Source organism: Scyliorhinus canicula, chromosome 16 (assembly GCF_902713615.1).
Source record: "Scyliorhinus canicula chromosome 16, sScyCan1.1, whole genome shotgun sequence".
Classification (NCBI taxonomy): Eukaryota; Metazoa; Chordata; class Chondrichthyes; order Carcharhiniformes; family Scyliorhinidae; genus Scyliorhinus; species Scyliorhinus canicula.
In genome coordinates, this window is record NC_052161.1 from 62,457,042 (window position 1) to 62,479,598 (window position 22,557).

Genomic DNA, 22,557 nt, shown 5'->3' on the forward strand with positions numbered 1-22,557 from the left:
AATCCTCTATACGTGGCATGGGGTGCTGATCTCGTTGTGAGACTTTGTTGACTATAAGCTTGTAATCTCCACGCATCTCACTCCGTAAACTGTACTGGCCGTATTATTCCAAGGCTTACCAACTGCAAAATTTCTGTCTTTACCTTCGCAAGCAAAGAACATGGAACAGGCTAAGCCCCGAAATATTTTGGTAAGGTGTCAGGATCCACATAGATCTTGGCCCGCGTTCTTGACCCTCGGTCCTTTTGTTTTATAGAGGCCTTCTTGGAATACTTCGGGATATTTGTTAATAACCCCATACAATCCACCGATCTCCAATTCAAACATTTTCAGCCAGCCCAGTCAGATCTTGGAGCCAATCCTTGTCCATGAAACTAGGTCCTGATCCTCACACGACGATGACTGGGAGCCGTGCCGACTGCTGTCCACAAGCTGCCGAGGTCATGGCAGTCCTCAATCTTCAACGGTTCTTCCGCATACATGGCCAGTCTGGCCCTGGTGTCTCTTAGGTTTAAGGATGGAATACTCAATTAGAGATGCTGGAATATCTGTTCTCCAGGACGGTGACGGCAGCTCGCATATCCACCTCCATCTGTAAGGAATGATCATGGACAAGCAGCCTTATTCTTATTCGGGCGACCTTGGTTGTGACAATACAGTTTAAGTACATTGTTTTGACCTCTGAGGGCAGTTATACTTTGTAGGCATGGGTCTGAGGTGACTTTAGCTTCTGGCGTGGGCTGCAAGCGGCAGCCTTGCATAGGCCGTGCCCTTCAATAACACCTACAGCAGCCCAGGTGTCACTTGAAATGCTCTAGGTATGTTTCCCAGGTATTTATGGGATTATCCAGCTGTTTCCTTTTGAATTGCCAGGATGCCCTTTCGGAATGTTGGGTTGATGATGGGCGAGGCATGTGGGTACCTTCCTCTAATTCACTGGCTTTACTATGTGAGGACCCGCCCCCCAATCTGAGTACGCTACTATCCATCATCCCTTGATGTTCTTTCTCAGCATTCTCCAAGTATAAAGCTATTTTCAATATCGCCTTTTTTCTCTTTTTTAAAACTGAAGTTTTCCAATTAAGGGGCAATTTATTGTGGCCAATCCACCTACCCTGCACATCTTTGGATTGTGGGGGTGAGACCCACGCAGACACGGGGAGACTGTGCGAACACCACATGGACAGTGACCTGGGGCCGGGATTCAACCTGTATCCTTGGCGCTGTGAGGCAGCAGTGCTAACTACTGTGCCACCGTGCTGCCCTACAATATTGCCTTGTTGAGGTCTAGGTTGGGATACGCTAATAATCTTTGCTGGGTTGTAATATTGTTAATCCCACATACTGGCCTATCACGTAGCATCTCGGTTAGGGGCAGGCCAAATTTGCATTACTCTGCCGCCTCCCTCAAATCAGGAAGAAACTCCGCAACGGGTTCTCCGGGGTTCTTCCAGCTGTGTTAAAAAGGTAGCTTTGAAGAATTTTGGACAGCTTTGGTTCATAAGCTCAAACGATTTAGTGTTGGCATCACTGGATAAATTAAGCTTTTGAATTGCTAAACGCTGGGGTCCGGCATGCTGTGAGGAAGATTACCTTTTGTCTCTCAACCTCTTCAATACTGTTGCCAGAAAATAAATAGCGCATGCGCGTAGTATACTGGCCCCAGTCTTCCAAAGAAAGACACCTCTGGGTTTGTTTTTTTTAAAAATCTTAGCGGAGTTGTCTTTTGAAGTTTAAAAAAGGCTGCTCAGAATCCCATGCTGATCATAGTCACCAACGTAATAATTCCAGGAGGCGCAGGCTAAAAGATAAAGCAGTTTTATTCGCCAACACAAAGCTACAGCATACAAATGTCCCAGTGAGAACTGCCAGTCTGGGTCTGGAGATCGATATTTAAAACCCCACTGGTGAGCCCCTATTGGCTGGGCCTCCGCCGCTTAATACGGGGACTGATTCTACGAAGCCCATGGGGAGATCATTCAGCGATCCCCCGTGGTCTTTGTGAGTGTTATAACACACGGGATGAGAAGAGTGTGACCACGGAATGGTCCAGAGTGTGTCCCATGGCACCACTGTTCAAGTGAAGGTCAACATAAGCTGAAAGAACAGCACCTCATTTTTCAATTAGGCACTTTAGTGCCTTTTGGACTCTGCATGAGTTCAACAATTTCAGACTGTAATCTCTGCCTCCATTTTGATTGCTTTATCTTCACAAGTTTGGTTTTACCATAGCTTTTCTTCTTGTTTTTGCTTTTGAAAAGAAGTTATCATTCTGTCATTTATACATTCTTTCGATACATTCTTTGTTTCTTTATTTGTTCCATCATCACTCACTTTGGCCCTGTACCAATGGATCAGTATATTGAAGAAAGTGTTACCCCATGACTTTTGTTCTTCTCCAATTCAAGGGATTCTGAATGCAGGCTATATTAACAAATGCTGAAGATTTCAGTTGTACTGTAATGCTATATCTTCAGTCAAACTCAAACATCTCCATCAATCCACTCTACTTTATTATCCAGTCTCGGGCAGCACAGTGGCGCAGTGGTTACCACTGATACCTACGGTGCCGAGGACCCGGGTTCAATCCTGACCCCGTGTCTGTGTGTAGTTTGCACATTCTCCCAGTGTCTGCGTGTATTTCACCCCCACAACCCAAAGATGTGCAGGATAGGTGGATTGGCCAGGCTAGATTGCCCCTTATTTGAAAATAAAAATGATTGGGTACTTCAATGTTTTTAAAAAACGTTATTATCTAGTAAGGTCACATTGTTTACCAAATTTCTTCCTAATTTAGCCTCGCCATATTATAAAATCATGAAGGTCTTCAGCATCGAAACAGGCCATTGATCATTGTGCTTGGTTGGCTCTCTAATCTTTAAAATTTTAAGTGCCATATATTTTGTAATGCACACAGTTAACATATATGCAACATAGTGGTTCAAGATGAGAATGTGTCAATTTTCCTTAACTAACTTCACCAGTACAGAGTCCAGAACCCTGTGCACTAAACTGTGGTACTAAAATCAGCTGTCAATGACAATCAAATACTGCTCCTCAAAGTATCTTAATAATAAGCTATTAACAGCTGAAAAACAAGGCTACATTGTACTATGCTAGTCTTTCTGGAACTAATCTGCTCCAGTGGAAAAGAATGTACGCAACAAAGCATAATATTCATTCCCAAATCCCTCCTCTTACATCAGCAGATCTCTATGGCTACTTGGCCACTTAATCAAAAACTTGTTAAAGAATATGTCAAATATCAAGTGTAAAATGCTACTGAATGTGTCCTGTAAAGGCACGTTCTCGGTCTAATCAACTGTGCAATTTGCAGTAAACAATATCAGTTGATTTGGGAAATTAGTTAAATCTAAGGTCTGCAAAGGACTAAACTAAAACAACTGGGAGAAAATACATGTAACCACAGTGAAACAAAAAGATTATATACAACAGATAAAATATTAATGTGTAATTTTGCTTGTGTTACACTTTTGCACATGTATTTTTGCATAAGCAAAGTGAGACCAACAAATTGCTGGGATACTATAATCATAACTTTTTATACCAACCATTTTTTTGAGCATTATTTTCTACACTGGAAATAAATTCAGATTAGACGGAGAACAACAGATCTTCAATGGCATTGGAAGCGAAAAGGAAGAGAAAATATTGGTTTTGAATACACAGGGTACCATATTGAAAAAAACCTTGCCAGGATAGAAGATAATGTGCTTCAATTTGTTAGGGCAGGATACCTAGGCGAGGTAAACCTTTTTCTGTACCTTCAGTTGGATCTTTTTTTCTCCTGTTATGTAGCTGGAAGTGCTTCTCTCAGTTGACAGTCTGCTGTTGGACATAGTCACCAATCTGAATAATGGACCAAATGGTACATGCCCCAAAGTGGATGATAGTAGCTCGGCACAGCTCAAGACAGGATCTCAGAAGTATTGAATACTACCTCACACCCATTACGACTGAAACCTCACCTGTACCCTTCTCATCTCCAAGCTGTAGCATTCCCAAACTCTCCTCACCGACCTCCCTATTTATAAACCACATTTTGCCCAAAACAGTCAACAGAATTGCCAACTGTAATTGGCTTCACAAACCTCAAAGAACCCTGGAAGAATAGATTAGAATCCATAAAATCCCTCCAGTGAAGGAAGAGGCCATTCAGCCCATCAGGTCTGCACTAACCCTCTGAAAGAGCACCGCGTATAGGCCCACTCCCCTTCATATCCCTGTAACCCACGCATGATCATGGCCTATACACCTAACCTGCACATCTTTGGGAAAAACCGCAGCATCAGATGGTAACCCACACAGGCACCGAGAAAAACATGCAAACTCCACACAGTCACCAAAGGCCAGAGTCAAAGCCGGGCACCTGACGCTATGATGTAGCAGTGCTAACCACTGCACCATAATGTTGCCCCAAATTCAAAAGACCTGTTCTCATTTACTAGCAAGCCAACAGGCTTAGCTTTGGGTTCCACCAGAATTTCTTCCTGTCCTACCAACTGTGTTGATACTGGATTCCTTTGAAATTCCACTCTCCTCTAATCCTCGACTCCGTTGGACCTGCACACGATTGTCCTTCTGTCTTGTTTACTTTCTTCAAAACTCATCTCTTTAGCCGTACCCTTGGTCACATCCTGTTAGTTTATCCTCCATTAGTTTGCGGTGTCCAGCTGTTGATTCTGAATACTTTGGAACATTTGATTGTTGAAGGCACTATAACATTCGGGAATTTGCTAAATTTGACAATATTGCGGAGGTAATGGAAATCATACACTAGATATGCTCTATTGCAGCATAATTTACAGTAATGCATTTATGGCAAAGAAAATGATGACATCTATGGCATTTTATACTTTTAATATCCTGTAGGTCACCATCGACTAGAAAATTTATTGGAACAGTCCCATAATACTGTGGCTGCAAGAGTAAGTCAGAGGAGGTCCATGTTTTGCAGCGAGTTACCCACCTGTCAACATCTAAAGGAACAGGTCAGAGTGTGATGCAATACTCTCCACTTGCCTGAATGAGCACAGCTCGAACACCACTGGAGAAGCCCAACATCACCAAGGTCAAAGAAGGGGAAAGACTAGAGTGCATCACCACCCCTGGAAATGTCACCTTAATTTGATTGGCTATGTTAACTTTAAAGATTTTAGTTTTTGCTACGGTGTATTAGAGGTACCCCTTTCAAAAGGGATACTCAGTTCTACTTAATTCGTAACCTTCTGATTGGATCAGAGAGAAGCAGGTCAAAGCAGTTCAACTTGATCAGCAGCCTATTTGCCACCCCAAACATTCACTCTCCACCACCAGAGCATTGGGGTGCTATGCTTTCCATCTACAAGATGCACAACAGAAACTCATTAAGTTTTTTTTGGCAGCACCTCCTAAACCCATGACCTCTACCACCTGGAAAGACAAGGTCAGCAAGTGCACAAGACGACCACAAACTGCAAGTTACCCTCTAAGGCTTAGCCATACACCAACTTGACTTGGAAATGTATTGCTGTTCATTGTCACTGAATTAATATTCAGCAACTCCCAACCTAAAAACAATGGACAGTATCTTCACCGGAGGCACTACAGCAGTTTAAGAATGCTGCTCACCATCACTGCCTCAAGAGCAATGAATGTTGGCCATCAATTCTCAAATCCCGTGAAAAGATAAATAAAACATTACCTGTTCAACACTGCATTTTTCAAAAAGGAATATTTTGAACTTATATAGTCATTCATTTGACTTCTACAATTTAACATCTTTAACCAGAAAGAGATAACATAAAATAATACTTACAGGTTGTATATTTTGTAATGGTTTTTATGCTTTGCATCCAAAAACCTAGGTTAAGACAAAAAGTGTGTTTAGACTTGATAAAATATAAAATAAAATAGTTTGCCACAAAACTTTCAACTGCAATCTGCAGAATTACACTATTTTAAACACTAATTTGTAAATCAATGGAAATATTAATTAGTTTGCAGCGTTTCTCGGCAACAATAAGATTATAAATTTGCATAATTTAGGCAAGTTCCGTTAGACAAAAATTAAGCTAACCTTTTCTTTCAAAGATTGTTTGAACAAAAAAAGAGGGATCGATTAGAAACAGACTTGAACCCGGGCAAGAAAATGTAGCTACTAATGATTCCGTGACCATGAGTAGAATTTTTAAATATCTAAACAATTTGCAACTCAAAATCAATTACATTAATCATATACAGATATGGGTAGGTGGATAGTGATAAAACACACAAGCAAAGCTATTTGGCACCTCATCCATACAAAAAGCTTTTGACAGTCAGATGTCTGAATTTGGATCAAATGTGCTGTTTAACATCTCTGTGTATTTCATAATGTATTAACAGTATAAGAAAATAAATAAAACAGATCTGGTCAGTAATTCAGTAAGATCGCGGCTGAACTTTTACATGAACTCCACTTTCCCACCCGATCCCCATAACCCATGAATCTCTTTGTGTCCAATAAATGTTAGACATATTCAATGACCACGTCCTTTGTGTACCCAAAGAGGCGCTGGAATGTGGCGACTAGGGTCTTTTCATTGTAACTTCATTGCAGTGTTAATGTAAGCCTACTTGTGACAATAAAGATTTTTTTTTTAAATAAAATTGTTCCATGAAATCTTTTCCTGCTGTATATGAGCCACACATAAAAGTAATTGTCTACGTATTTTATGCAACAATCATATTTTACTCTTCCATGAGGAAATCAATTTATGCCTATTGTTTACAAATTAATCTGTTAATGAAATCTACAGAACAGCACTTGCACTATTGTATCATCTCTCGTGACAAACGTCCGGTTTTGAAACAGGAGGAAGTTACTTAGCCAACACAACACGTGGGTCAAATGAAGTTCAAAAGCAGCTCATTTAAACACTTGTAACCACCCCTTATTTCAACAATTAAAGGGAACTAGGTAACTATTGTAGGCTTGATTAGTGTTATCCATTAGATTAGCCTTTAGCTATACAGCTAATTGTATTTCAGATGAACAAATAAAAAACAGAAATAGACATTGGGTACGTGATCTCAATATTAATCTGCAGTATGCAAGTGCAAATAAGACAGTATGCAAGTGTACTCTTTATAGTTTGGCAGAATGTGCAAGTGTTTTTGAATTTCAAGCATTTTACTTCGTTAGTCACTGAATAGTAATAGATGTTTGTTAATTAAGTGTAAACATTCAGTATGTTTACCTGTATGGTGACAGTGCCTTAAAGGCTTTATCTACTAAAATTATAGTCAGCGATTTCTAATGGACAATGTTGCTTATAATGACCTGAAAAATTACCCCAGAAAGATACATTATACTACCTACGTGCCAATCAACAATGCAGAAAACCGGGCAGCACAGTGGCTAGCATTGCTGCCTACGGAGCTGAGGACCTGGGTTCGAATCCCGGCCCTGGGTCACTGTCCGTGTGGAGTTTGCACATTCTCCCCGTGTCTGCGTGGGTTTCACCCCCACAACCCAAAGATGTGCAGGATAGGTAGATTGGCCACTCTAAATTGCCCCTTAATTGGAAAAAATAATTGGGTACTCTAAATTTATTTTTTTTAAAACAATGCAGAAAACACAGTGCAATGCTTTCTGTGTAAGCTCATGAAAGCATAAGACCGGCAGCCTACAAAAAGTTTGTTCCCTATTTTCCAGCATTTTCCCCAAATTCAATTATTAAAGAAACCATGAATGAACTCTAAACTTCACTTAAATTTGTCTTCCCACCTGTAGTATTTAGTGCAGTGTCAAAAGTCTGAAAATTGATTTAAATATATCTACTAAATCAGAAGATCTACTAAATCAGAAGCCATAGATGGGTATTTTTTGACAGAAGAATAAAGAGGCCACATACTTCTTTCGGAAACTTCTGAAGATCAGTTGTCTATACTATACTGAGGTGCTCACCAAGCTGGCATGCCAAGCATCAAAACCACATTGAAACAGTCACAACCGAGTTGGGCTGGTCATGCAGCTAACCAAATCAAATCTTTTGGAAAGTTTGATTCTGGGGAGTACGCTGCAAAAAACGCTTTGAAGGCTTCATTTAGGAGTTTTCAAATCAACTTAGTACTGGGAGAAGCTTGCCTAGGAACGTAGCTCCTGGCTCAACCAAATAAAAAGTGATGCAGCCTCCTTCGACAGCAAGGTGGTGGAATTTAAACTCAATAAAGCATCTGGAATTTAAAGTCTAATGATGACCATGAAACCATTGTCGGTTGTTGTAAAAAAAATAATCTGATTCACTAATGTCCTTTGGGGGGAAAATCCACCATCCTTACTTGTTCTGGCCTACAGGTGACTTAAGACCCACAGCAATGTGGCTAACTCTTAAATGCCCCGCAAATGGTCTAGCAAGCCACTCAGTTGCATTCAACCACTATGAAAACACAAAACAGGAATGAAACCAGATCGACCACCCGGCATCGAACCAGGCACCGGAAACGGCAATGGCAAACCCAGCCTTGTCGGCCCTGCAAAGTCCTCCTTACTAACAGCTAGGGATTTGTGCCAAAGTTGGGAGAGCTGTCTCATAGACGTGACAAGCAACAGCCCGACATAGTCATACTCACAGAATCATACCTTACAACGTCCCAGCCACCACTATCACCATTCCTGGATATGTCCTTTCCCATGGGCAGGACAGACCCAGCAGAGATGATGGCACAGTGGTATACAGTCAGGAAGGAGTTGCCCTGGGAGAGCTCAACATTGATTCTGGATCCCATGAAGTCTCATGGCTTTAGGTAAACCATGGGCAAGGAAACCTGCTGATTACCACATAGTGGCCACCATCTGCTGATGAATCGGTACTCCTCCATGGTGAACACCATTTGGAGGAAGCACCAAGGGTGGCAAAGGCGCAGAATATGCCCTGGGTGGGACACTTCCATCACCAAGAGTGGCTTGGTTGTACCACCACAAACCGAGCTGGCCCGGTCTGAAAGCACATAGCTGCTAGATTAGGGCGGCAGCAGGTGGTGAGGGAACCAACAAGCGGGAAGTTCCGCAACCTGCCTGCTCAGATGCGTCTGCCTATGACAGCATTGGTAGAAGTGACCATTGCACAGTCCTTGTGGAGACAACGTCCCATCTTCACATTGAGGATACCCTCCATTGTATTGTGTGGCACTCCCACTGCACTAAATGGGATAGACTTTGAACAGATCTAGCAACTCAAGACTGAGCATCATTAGGTGCTGTGTGCCATCAGCTGCAACAGAATTGTATTCAACCACAATCTGCAATCATGCAATCATGGCCCGGCATATCCCCCACTCTAGCATTACCAAGCCAGGAGATCAACCCTGGTTCAATGAAGAGTGCAGGAGGGCATACCAGGAGCAACTTCAGGCATACCGAAAAATGAGGCATCAACCTGGTGAAGATATAACACAGCACTACGTGTGCGCCAAACAGCATAATCAGCAAGTAATAGACAGAGCTAAGTAATTCCACAACAAAAGCATTAGATCTAAGCTCTGCAGTTCTGCCACATCCAGCTGTAAATGGTGGTGGACAATTACTGGAGATGGTGGCTCCACAAATATCCCCATCCTCAATGATGGAGGAGTCCAGCACATGTGTGCTAAAGAGACAAGTCTAAAGCATTTGCAACAATATTCAGCCAGAAGTGTCAAGTGGATGATCCATCTCGATATACTCCGGAGGTCCCTAGCATCACATATGTCAGTCTTCAGCCAATACAATTCACTCCACATGATATCAAGAAACGGCTTAAGGCACTGGATACTGCGACGACTGTGGGCCCTGACAATATTTCAGCAATAGTATTGAAGACTTGTGCTCCAGAACTTGCCGCACACCATGCCAAGCTGTTCCAGTACAGCTACAACACTGGCATCTACCCGGCAATGTGGAAAATGGGCCTGGTGTGTCCTGTGCACAAGAAACAGGACAAATCAAACCCAGTCAATTACCGCCCTATCAGACTACTCTCCATCATCAGCAAAATGATGGAAGAAGCCATCAAACGTGCTATCATGCAGCACTTACTCTGCAATAACCTGTTTACAGACACTCAGTTTGGGTTCCGCCAGGGTCACTCAGCTCCTGACCTCATTACAGCCTTGGTTCAAACATCGACAAATGAGCTGAATGCCAGAGATGAGATGAGAGTGACTGCCCTTGACATCAAGGCAGCGTTTGGCCAAGTATGGCATCAAGGAGCCCAAGCAAAACTGGAGTCAATGGGAATCAGGGGGAAACTCTCTGCTGGTTGGAGTCATATCTGACACAAAGGAAGATAGTTGTGGTGGTTGGAGGTTAATCATCTCAGCTCAGGAAATCACTGCAGGAGTTCCTCGGGGTAGTGTCCTCGGCCCAACCATCTTCAGTTACTTCACAATGACCTCTCTTCCATCGTAAGGTCAGAAATGGGGATGTTCGCAAATGACTGCACATCGTTCAGCACCATTAGCAACTCCTCAGAAAATGAAACAGTCCATGTCCAAATGCAGCAAGACCTGGACAATATCCAAGCTTGGGCTGACAAATGGCAAGTTACATTCATGCCACACGTGCCAGGCAATGACCATCTCCTACAAGAGAGGATCTACCTTGCCAGTCAATGGTATTGCCATCGCTGAATCTCCCACAATCAACATCCTGGGGATTACCATTGATCAGAAACTGAACTGGACTAGCCATATTAATACTATGGCTACCAGAGCAGGTCAAGGAATCCTACGGTGAGTAACTCACCTCCTGACCCCACCAATGCCTTGTCCACCACCTACAAGGCATAAGTCAGGAGTGTAATGGAATATTCTCCACTTGCCTGGATCAGTGCAGCTCAACGCCAATCAGGACTAAACAGCTTGCTTGATTGCTACCCCTTCTACAAACATTCAACCCCTCCACCACCAACAAACAGTGGCAGCCTTGTACACCATCTAAAACATGCACTGCAGTAACTCGCCAAGGTTCCTTAGCCAGCATCTTCCAAGCCCATGGCCGCTATCATCTAAAAGGATAAGAGCAGATATGGGAACCCCACCACCTAGAGGTTTGCTTTTAGATTTAAGATTTGTGATGTGTACAGAGGTACAGTGAAAAGTATTGTTCTGCGTGCAGTCCAAACAGATCATTCCATACATGAAAAACATAGGACATATGATAAATACACAATGTAAATACATAAACATAGACATCAGGTGAAGCAAACGGAGTATAGTGCGACTGCAGTAAAGATACTTGAAGAGAACAGTTCAGTCCATAGGAGGGCCATTCAGGAGTCTGGTAACAGCAGGAAAGAAGCTGTTTTTGAATCTGTTAGTGAGTGTTCTCAGACGTTTGTATCTTCTGCTCGATGGAAGAGAGAGAGTTTTTTGGTTATGCTGCCCACTTTCCCAAGGCAGCGGGAGGTGTAGACATAGTCAATGGCTGGGAGGCAGGTTCGCATGATGGACTGGGCCGTGTTCACGTCTCCAAGTCATGAATCCAAGGTTCCCCCCAAAGTCACCCTCCATCCTGACTTGGAAATAGTCACTGATGCTGTGAAAATCCTGGAACTCTCTCCTGAACAGCACAGCACAGCAGGTGTACCTACATCACATGGACTGCAGCGGTTCAAGAAGACAGTTCACCACCACCTTCTGAAGGGCAACTAGGGATGGGCAATAAATGCTGGCCTAACCAGTGACGCCCACATCCCATATATGAATTTTTTGAAAAGTCAGAGTGAAACCACGAGAGGATATATCATGAGCTATGAACTCACCCAAAACTCAATTATCTGTATCCTCTCCTATTTACCGCAGAATGATCAGGGCCCAGATCAGCCTTTGCAGTCACCTACTTACCCACCAAATACCCAGAGTCTTGGCCACATTCACCGTACAAGACGAAGAAAGAGGGGAAACAAATATCTGAATGGAATAAAGGGACCAGGGACGATGGGGTGCATTAATCACAAAGGTAGTGGTGCAGATTAGGAAGTTCATTAAAAAAAACTAACAAAACAGTAGGTTCCATTTCTTGAGGGACAGTATTAAAAATCAAACCATAACGGTTCATAGAATCTGGTTAGACCACATTTATAGTACCATGTAGGAGCGGCACGGTGGCGCAGTGGTTAGCACTGCTGCCTCACAGCGCCGAGGACCCGGATTCGATCCCGGGTCACTGTCCGTGTGAAGTTTGCACATTCTCCGTGTCTGTGTGGGTCTCACTCCTGCAACCCAAAAAATGTGCAGAGTAGGTGCATTGGCCACGCTAAATTGCCCCTTAATTTGGCGCTCTAAATTTTTTTTTTAAATTATAGTACCATGAACAATTCTGCTATCCAAGTTATTCAAAACATTTAAAGGGAGACAGTGAAAATATAATGTACTATAATACTAGAACAGATCAGTTATACCCATTCGGAAATATAAAACTGGCTCAGCATGTTTTCTCTACAGAGAAGATTGATGGGTCACTTGATAGAGGTCTTAAGAATGAAAGTGGTTGAAACGGTGGAAGTAAAGAAAATATTTCCTGTTGCAGGTGAGAAAAAAACTAAACACTGCAAATTCAACAACCACAAATAAATTCAATAGGGAATAGTGGAGAAATTTCTTTATTTAGAGTAATAAGAATGCAAGCTCATTATCACAAATAGTAGTTGAGACAAGTAGCTTAGATGCATTTATGGGGAAGGCAGACAGCCACAAGGATGAAAGGAATAGAAGAGCAAATTAATGGGTTAAATGAAAACAGCATCAACACTGCTTGCATCTGTTAGTCTGAATGGCCTGTTTCTGTGCTGTCAATAATATGCAATGATTGGGTATTCAAATCATCTTCTTGATGGCAGAATACTTTTTTACAAAAGGATTGCATTTAGTACTTGCCTTTTATTAGTGTTTGTTCATTAAATTAGTTATTTGGTCAATTCATAATACCAGTGCTTCAATCTGCTCAACTAGTTCAGTGGCAAGTTTGGTGAATGCAGTACTGCTGGTGCAAAGATGTCAGGGTATCAGAGTAAGCAGAATTACACAGAACACGCACCACAAAAATGAGCCATTGTGATAAGCGGGTCAATGCCAGCGTCAATTATCTTCTACCCTTTCCCTGTATCACTCTATTCTATCTTATGTATGCATCAAGCCTCTTCTTCAATGCCTGGATGCCATCTGCTTCAAACACTCCATAAAGCAGTATATTCCATATTCTCACCACTGTGAAAAGAAATTCCTCCTAAATTCTTGATTTGACCAATAAAATCTACTACATTTCATTTATGCACCTTCATAATTTTTAAGATCTCTGTCAAGTTTACTGAGTCTTCTATGTTCCATAACAGAGACAGCCTGCTTAATCCTTCCTGATAGTTGCACCCACTCAATTGTGGTAACATTTTGTAACAATCTTCTCAGTATTATCCAGCCTTTGCACAATGGACCAGAATGGTGCGCAGTATTCCAAGTTTGGTGTAATCACAGTTTGACATAAATTTAACATCAAAAATCCTTTTGTTTGATTTCTGGTAGCAGCTATGTGATGGAACAGTCACACATGCAGTGGCTCCCAACAGAGTACTTGGTTTTTGGCCTTACTGCCTGGTTCATGGGCTGTTTTTGGAGGAAATTGCTTAAATAAGACCCCTTTGTTCAAGTAATGACCGGTAACAATAGCACAAAGCAGAAGTCAGGCAAGGCGCAAGGGGTCATCGTCAGACTGGGGGTGGGAGGGATAAGACACATCACGGTGGTTTCTGCCGATCGGTGACCCCTTAGCGGAAGACTGAGAAGTTGGTTAGCTTGTTGACCGATGAATCAAAGAAGCAACGGCAGGATCTGGAGAACGCAATGGAAGGGAGCTTTGGCTCCAATTCGGTTGGCCATGGAAAGATGTATCAGCGGAATGTGGTTCAGGGAAGGCGACGATACAGAAGGTGGAGACGGCGCTCTCTGACTATATGATCGGATTGTCTTGCTGGAGGCAGAGGCGGTAGTGCTGGCTGAGGAGCGCTGAGTGCTGAAGGCCATGGTTGACAATCTGAAGAACCATTCCAGATGACAGAACGCAAGGATTGTTAGGCTGCTGGAGGGCCTGGAGCACTCCAACACCACGGCCTATATGTCCAAGATGTTCAGAAAATTGGTAGTGGTGGTGGTGGAGGGGGAGTTTTCCCAACCCCTCCAGAGTTGGATTGGGCCCATAGATCCGAGGCAGAAGCCCAAAACGGGGGAGCCAACTTGGGCGATCATGCTTAGGTTTCTTCAATAACACGATAACGACTGGGTCCCGAGGTGGGCGAAGGACCAATCGAGACGGGAGTTGGGAGGGCCATGAGATCAGAATATACCAATATGTTGGGGTAGAGCTGGCGAGAAGGCGTACACAATTTAATAAGGCCAAGGCGAAGCTGTTCAAGAGCAGTTTGGTGCAGTGCACCCAGCTCGTCTTCAGGTAACATTTGAGGAAAGAGAGTATTGTTTCGATGTGTCAGAGGATGCAAATGAGTTTGTCAAGCAAAACTTAAGTGCTTGTGGACTATGGAGTCGGTTCTTTGCTCATTCCTAAGTTCAACTGTATGTGCATCTTTGGGAAGATTTCTGCAATGTGGGGGAGGGCTTGGGGTTGTACCTGGGCTTGTTGGTGGGTGCTCATTTTGGACATAGTTGGGGTTTGTATATTGCACTATTGAGTCTTCTTTTGGGGGACGGAGGCTGGATGTTGATAGTCCTCCAGTCTTCTGTATGAAAGGTTGATCACTGACATACTGTTGTTGGCTTTAATTTCTAACTTGTGTGGGGGGTTACCCTGCTTGCAGTATAGCTAGTTAACTGAAGTGGAGAAGGGGAGATGTCTGCAGATCATTTTATTTTTATTACTTTATCAGAGTTACAAAGCCAGAGTTCAGAGGGTGGACAGGGGAAACCCCTAATCCAGCTCCTTGTCTGCTCCAAAAAACATTTCAAATTCAATCCAATTCACGGTGTTATGGGCCAAGGTTTAGAGAACCCCAAAGTGTATCATGGAGGTCACCTGACCCACAACTTTTAATAGATTGTGGTACAGGGAGCACACGGCCCACTCTACAGGTGTGGTCGAGCAGAAATGGAAAGTATTTGTTAAAGCAAAACAATGTTTATTCTATGAACTCAAGTTAACCTTTTTAAAACATACAGTGAACATCTTAGCAGCCATTAATTCAAATACAACCCCAAAGAATACAACACTAAGTAATCCTTAATAACCTCCCAAACAACATCCAGAAGAGAAAAGAAACACTTTTTAACAGAAGCACAGGTTTATATTCACTACTGAGAACATTTATAATTCTGAAAACACCAAATGATCAAGAGATAGTCTTTTCATTGCAGAGAGATCAACAGTACACCTGCTCTGTCTGGCTTCAGCTCCAGCACTGAAAACAAAACTAAAACACATCCTGCAGCAAACAGCCTAAAACGAAAGTAAAAAGTTGACAGACAGCCCAGCTCCACCCACACTCTGACATCACTGATAAACACCCATTTCTTTAATGTACATTTCTTAAACACCCATTTCTTAAAAAGTACTCTCACATGACAATGGTCCCCACCAGAGAAGACATACCACAGCCAGGTACTACACCTGACCTCACGCTCATCTTAGCCAAAAAGCCCATGGGCGGGTTTTTTTTTTAGAAAGATAACGAGCTTAGACTTTTTGGTTGTTTTATTTGGCTTGGGGACAAGGAGGGGAGCTGGTGTTCTTCTGTTGGTTGTTTGTTTGGTTTTCAGAATGGGGTGGGGAGGGGTGGACTGCAGACAGTGACGATTCCTTTGTTTTTGGATTAGCTTTCTGGGGGATGTGGTGGACATCTTGAGTGGGCCTGGAGCTCGTGCAAGTTGAGGGACTGCTGGATTGCCTCACAGGGGAAATGGCTGATTCAGTGACGGGGCAGCAGAGGCCCCCAATAAAGTTGAGAACTTGGAATATGAGGGATTTAAATGGCCCAGTATAAAGGTCCCGGGTATTTGCGCAATTGAGAAGTTTGAAGACAGATTTTGTTTTTAAAACAGGTGACCCATTTGAGAATTAAGGATCAAACAAGGTTGCAGAACGAATAGGTGGGACAGGTATATCATGTGGTGTTCTTTGTTTTGTTTGTCAGGATGTCCTGAATACGTAGTGTTAAGCAAAGCACGTTAAGCTAAGTAAATGAGCAAAGCTGATTTATTTACACTACTTAAATTAGATTCGAACAAGTTCCCAGGTAAAAGGATACTAATCTAAACAATATCTCTAACTACAGAACTCTTTAAGAAGTCTTACAACACCAGGTTAAAGTTGAACAGGTTTGTTTTAAATCACCAGCTTTCGGAGCGCTGCTCCTTCCTCCGGTGAATGAACTCTTAACTATGCAACCAATCTCTCTCACGCCTAAACACCTTCTCCCCGAATCCCAGGGGTCACATGATATTAATATCACTTCTATTTATCTCCATCTGGTGGTGAGAAGTATTAACATGTAATTGTTAACCCTTTGTCTTCTTTACAATATACATACTATTACATGCCCCCTTTGAAAATGTTTGGAAACTACTACAAACATATATATATGGTAAGCAATGTGTGCTCTATACATGTAAATAAATATTGTAATGTGTTAACAATTGTTTAAATTTGTCCGGCTTCTTTTTGATTCGCGTCAACCTCAATCTGGGATGTTCAGCAGCAGATGTTTGTGTCTTTTCCGGAGTGACTACATATCGATTTTTTGCTGTTGATGTTATAGCACTTGACTTGAGTAGCACTGTGTCTAACTCTATGTTCGGAAAGATCAGCTGAGTTGTTTTCACTTTTAGAAGTGCTCTCCTGTTCCTTTGCAGGATAGAACCTTCATTTGTCATCACAACATAAGAGTGTGGATGTGCCTGGTGAATTACACGTGCCATGCTGGACCATCCTCCATTAGGAATCTGTACCCTGGCGTTATCACCTGGTTCTAGCTTTGCTAGTACCTTAGCTGTCCTGCCATGATACTGTTGTTGCATTTGTTTGTACTGCTTCATCTTGTTCACATTTTCAGTATTAGGATCTGCTATTTCTAACTATGATAACATTGTACGCAGCTGTCGATTCATCAGCAGTTGAGCTGGTGATAAATTGTAGCTAATGGCGTAGCTCTGTAGCTGAGTAGGAGCTCAGAATGGGTCGCTTCTTGAATCCAACAATTTCTTGGAGTTTCTTCGCAATGTGAACACCTTTTTCTGCTTTTCTATTTGATTGCGGATGTAATGGGTTCAACGTAATATGCTCAAAATCATATTTCTGTGAAAATTCTGTCCAATTGCAGTTGTCGAAGCATGAACCGTTGTCTGTCATGACAGTGACCGGGATTCCCCATGTCGGGCAAACACTTCTTTAGTAGCTTTTATTACTGCTTGTGAACTAGAATTGGGTATTCTTATCACCTCAGGGTAGTTCAAACGGTAATCGGTGATTAGTAAATAATCTTTACCATGGAAATAGAATAGATCGATGCAAACCTTCTACCATGGAGTTTTTACAAGATCACACATCGATAATGTTTCTTTTTGTTGCTGTGACTGGTTGCTTTGACATGTTTCACATTCTGACACGAGGTTATTGATGTCGGCACTAATAGCTGGCCAGTAGACTGATTGTCGAGCTCTTCATTTGCACTTTTTGATTCCCAACTGTCCTTCGTGAACCTTGGTTAGGATCATTTGCCTTAGCTTAGCTGGAATCACTATGCGGTCTTGTCTAAGCAGGAATCCGTTGATGCTGCTTAGATCAGCTCGAATGTTCTTATAACTAGAACAGCTTCCTTTAGGCCACCCATCCCTCGTATAACACGTGTAATGTGTCATCCTTGGTGGTTTCTTCGTTTACTAATTTAATTTTTTCATCCGAGACAGGTAGAGTTTCTTCTATTAAGTAAGCTTAAGCTTCGATTGCCTGGACTATGTCGTTCATCCCAGTATCTTCTTCAGTTGCACGCGGCAGTGCATCAGCTACCACAAGGTCCTTACCAGATGTATATACAAGCTTGAAATCATAACGTTAAAATTTCATTGTGATACTTTGTCGTGTTAATGACATATCATTCAGATTTCTTTTCATGAGTGATACAAGTGGACAATGATCCGTTTCTACAGTAAGGGTTGGTAACCGTATACATAGTTGTCGAACTTCTCCATTCCTGTAAGAAGACCTAGACATTCTTTTTCCATCTGAGCGTAGCACTGTTCAGTCAGAGTCATCGCTCTTGACGCATAGTTATGGGTTGCCATTATCTATCAGAAGATTTCTGAAGTAACACAGCTCCTATGCCATCCTTACCTGCATCTGTTGATATCTTCATTTCACTCAGTGGGTTGAAGAATGCCAGTACTGGTGCAGTTGTGAGTGCTGTCTTCAAATCTGACTACTCCTTTTCATGTTCTTCCATCCATGTGAACAGAACATTCTTTCTTATCAGCTATTTAAAAGCTGTTGTTCTTGAGGATAGGTTTGGAATAAAGTTTCCAAGGAAGTTGACGACTCCCAACAGTCTGAGAGTCGCTTTTTTGTCCTTCGGTGAAGACATCTTGTTAATTGATGCAACCTTCTCGGTGTCTGGCTGCACATTGAGCGGTAATCTGGTCACCCAAAAATGTGAGTTTGGATACACCAAATTGGTATTTGATTCGATTGAGCTTGAAACCAAACTTGTCTATTCGTTGAATTATTTGAAGTAGTAATCCAGGCAGCACAGTAACACAAGTGGATAGCACTGAGGTTTCACAGCACCAGGGTCCCTCAATTCTCTGCTGGGTCACTGTCTGTGCGGAGTCTGCACGTGGCTGCGTGGATTTCCTCCGGGTGCTCCGGTTTCCTCCCACAATCCAAAGACGTGCAGCTAAGGTGGATTGGCCATGATAAATTGCCCTTACTGACCAAAAAAAAAGTTAGCAGGGTTATTGGGTTACGGGGATCGGGTGGAAGTGAGGGATTAAGTGGGCTGGTGCAGACTCGAGGTAGGAATGGCCTCCTTCTGCACTGTATGTTCTATGTTCATAAGTCTTGCGTTTGTTGTTTCTGAGTTGCTGACCATATAATTATATTGTCAACCCAGAATCTGACACCTTCAATTCCTTCAATCATTTGCTCCATTGCATGATGAAATATCTCTGAGGTTGCTGTTATATCAAAAGACATTCTGTTAAAACAATATCGTCCATTGGGAGTATTGAACATGCATAACTTTCGACTGGTTTCATCCAGTTCTAGTTGCCAGAATCCTCTAGAGGCATCTAGTTTCGGAAACAATTTTGGCGTGTGCATTTCACTTGTGATCTCATCACATTTTGTAATAGGGTAATGTTCCCTTTTTATATTGTGATGATCTTTCGGATCAATACAGATTCTGAGATCTCCATTTGCTTTTTTTTATAAATTTAGATTAGCCAATTATTTTTTCCAATTAAGGGGCAATTTAGCGTGGCCAATCCACCTACTCTGCACATTTTTGGGTTGTGGGGGCGAAACCCACGCAGACACGGGGAGAATGTGCAAACTCCACACGGACAGTGACCCAGAGCCGGGATCGAACCTGGGACCTCAGCGCCGTGAGGCGGTTGTGCTAACCACTAGGCCACCACGCTGCCCTTCCATTTGTTTTTTTGACGCATACCATTGAACTAAGCTAGCCAGTGTATTCTATCACTTTGTGATGATTTCCAGCTGCTGCATACAGTTGAGTTCCTGTTTCAGGAGTTCTCTCAAGGGAGCAGGTACCCTCCTTGGTGGGTAAATAACCAGCTTGGCATTCTTCTTCAGCTTTATTTTGTACTGGAATGGTAATATGCCCATTCCATGAAACACATGTGGAAATTTTTCAATTATGGCATGTATTTGATCTTATGCATGGACTAAACTTTTGTCCATGCTGTGAATTCTCACCAGCTGCAGTAGCTCGCTTGCCTGCACACCTAGTAGTGACAAATGCTTCGGTCCCACTATCTCGAATTTTAAAAGCATCACCATGTTTTAACTTGTATTGTGAGAAAACATGTTCCCATCGTACTAATGACATTATGTGGTTATATAATCAGGGCCTAGTTTTAAGGCCAATTAATTTGATAAACAAAATTAAAGAATTGGGCACTTTGAATTAAAACCACAGTCCGCTCCAGCAAGAAGCCTGCAGAATCCAAATACACAACCAACAGACAAGCTGCCAGAACATGTCTGGGCCTGTCCCATTTAATCACCCATCAAAGATCATCGCACTCTACTGAGACCCAACAGGAGATCATTGTACCCAATTGAAATGCACAGGTCTATTGCCCATAGCCCAGATCGAGCCAAACTTTCCATCACCCAGAGTATCTACTGTTACCTGATATGGGAACAGGTCATGTGCAGCCCACACCAGCAGAGATGGGACACCCGAGGCAGGCTCAGGTGGCCTGTCAAACAGTCATCAACCGGACCATTGGCTGTTGGGACCTCCTCCCGAGACCTCATTGGCCGGAACCCAGAGAAGTTTCTGGAAAGGCGAGGAGAGAGGGGTATAAAGGTAGGCATCTCAAAGACACCAGCAGCAAAGACTTGGTGTGTGAGGTGACCTTGACCTGACCAGAAGGAAGCAAGCAACAGCCAATGAGAATCACCTTTGCAAAGAGGAACCAGAAGGACTCAGGGATCAGATCTACAGCATACTGAGCCATGTTTGCAGGTAGTATAGTTGAATCCTGGGTGTTTCATGTATGTATGGTGGGTAATTTAGGGTTAACTCTATTTAATAAAGTGTGTTGCATTATATCTGTGTCCGTACTTTGTTCTCCTCATAAATTAAGACACCTGGGTAAACTTTGATTAAAGGAGCTTGTTAAAGTATCTGAATTGGACAGATACATCAATTGCCACTATAGTCTCATAACTGACAATCATTGGCATGTATTGGAGGTTGTTGGTTCAATTTGGCTAAGTCCAATTTATTAATTAAATTAGCATGAACACCGGTATCTAATTTGAATTGAATGTCCGTTCCATTAATCTTCAATGGAATTGTCCATTCAGCTTTACTATTGGCAATTGAAATTGGCTTTAAGTTTTCCTTTGTAGAAGTAACCTTTAGAATAGCATAAATTTTTTCTCGAATACAGACAAAGAAAGTGTCTTCCAAGTCATACATATCTGGGACAGTGTCGGGTTTCATCGCTGTAATTGCACATTTATTTGCATTTACTACTTGTACAGTTTTGTCTTTGTTAACTGAACTCTTTTCATACTGTGGCGATGTAGTTCCCGTTTGGCACTGCGCAGCGAAATGATTCTGTCTGTGACACTTTGTGCATACTTTCCTGAAGGCTGGCCAATTTTTCCACTGGGTGGGCTTGGTCACAACGTTTGCACATCATGACACTGATTGTGTCATGCGCAAAATGACCATGGTCTGTAGCGTGCTGTTTTCTAAAGTGCGTCACAGCATTAATAGCATTAGCCACGTTGCTCATTTTCACACCACTTTCGTGAACCAACATTTTGGAATATTGATTCTTAGCAAGTTCACTCGCATGACAGATACTGATAGCTTCTTTTGGCGTTAATTTCTGTTGCCTGAGCAATCTTTCACGCAGCTTTTCATTTTTTTATACCGAATACAATCTGATCACACAGAAGGGAGTCTAATAATAGAGAAAAATTACAGGTCTGCGCTTCGAGCCTGAGATCTGTTACGAAACAGTCAATTATTTCACCTGCTTTCTGGACTCTTTTTCGGAAAATATAATGCTCAAACGTTTCGTTAATCTGCAGCTAATAGTGTCTGTTGAACTTTTCTGTAACTGTGTTATATTTCTTTTTATAAACTTCATTCTCGAAGTGGAATGAGTTAAATAATTCTAGCACTTGCGGTCCAGCCATTGTTAAGAACAGCACAATCTTTTGCAGATCACTGGCCACTTTGAGGTGAAAGGTACAGTTCAAGCGGTTGTTTAAAAGTTCTCTAGTTTGCATCTACTTTACCCTGATGTCCTGAACTTCTTTGGAGTGTGCAAACAGTCCGTGAAGCTTCGATTGGGCTCTGTTCTTCGATGCGACTGGTTTCCACAACGTCGTTGCGATCGGAGTCTGGTTGAGACTTTTATTTTCGATCTTGCAAGATTTTCTTCCGGAGATTCTTTCTTTCTCTTTCTAAATCTTACTATAATACGTTAGGAACCACTCCTGGTACTATGTGATGTTCTCTATTTTGTTTGTCAGGATAGCTTGAGTACGTAGTGTAGAACAAAGAACATCAAGCTAAGTAAATGAACAAAGCCGATTTGTTTATATTAATTAAATTAGATTTGAACAGGTTCCCAAGAAAAAGCATACTAAACTAAACAACATCTCTAAGTACAGAGCTCTAAACTATGCAACTTATCTGTCTCACTCCTAAACACCTTCGCCCCGAATCCTAAGAGTCACCTGATATTTGTATGACTTCTTTTTATCCCCATCTGGCGGTGAGAAGTATTAACATGAAATTGTTAACCCTTTGTCTTCTTTACAATATA

At 42.3% G+C, this 22,557-nt stretch overlaps 1 protein-coding gene across 1 annotated transcript in view; it reads right to left on the reverse strand.

Moving 5' to 3' along the window:
- Window positions 1–22,557, reverse strand: part of ptenb (phosphatase and tensin homolog B) — a 219,977-nt gene that overhangs the window by 75,888 nt on the left and 121,532 nt on the right. The window contains 1 exon segment of the mRNA XM_038821662.1: window positions 5,819–5,863. Coding sequence (XP_038677590.1) covers window positions 5,819–5,863 — 45 coding nt within the window.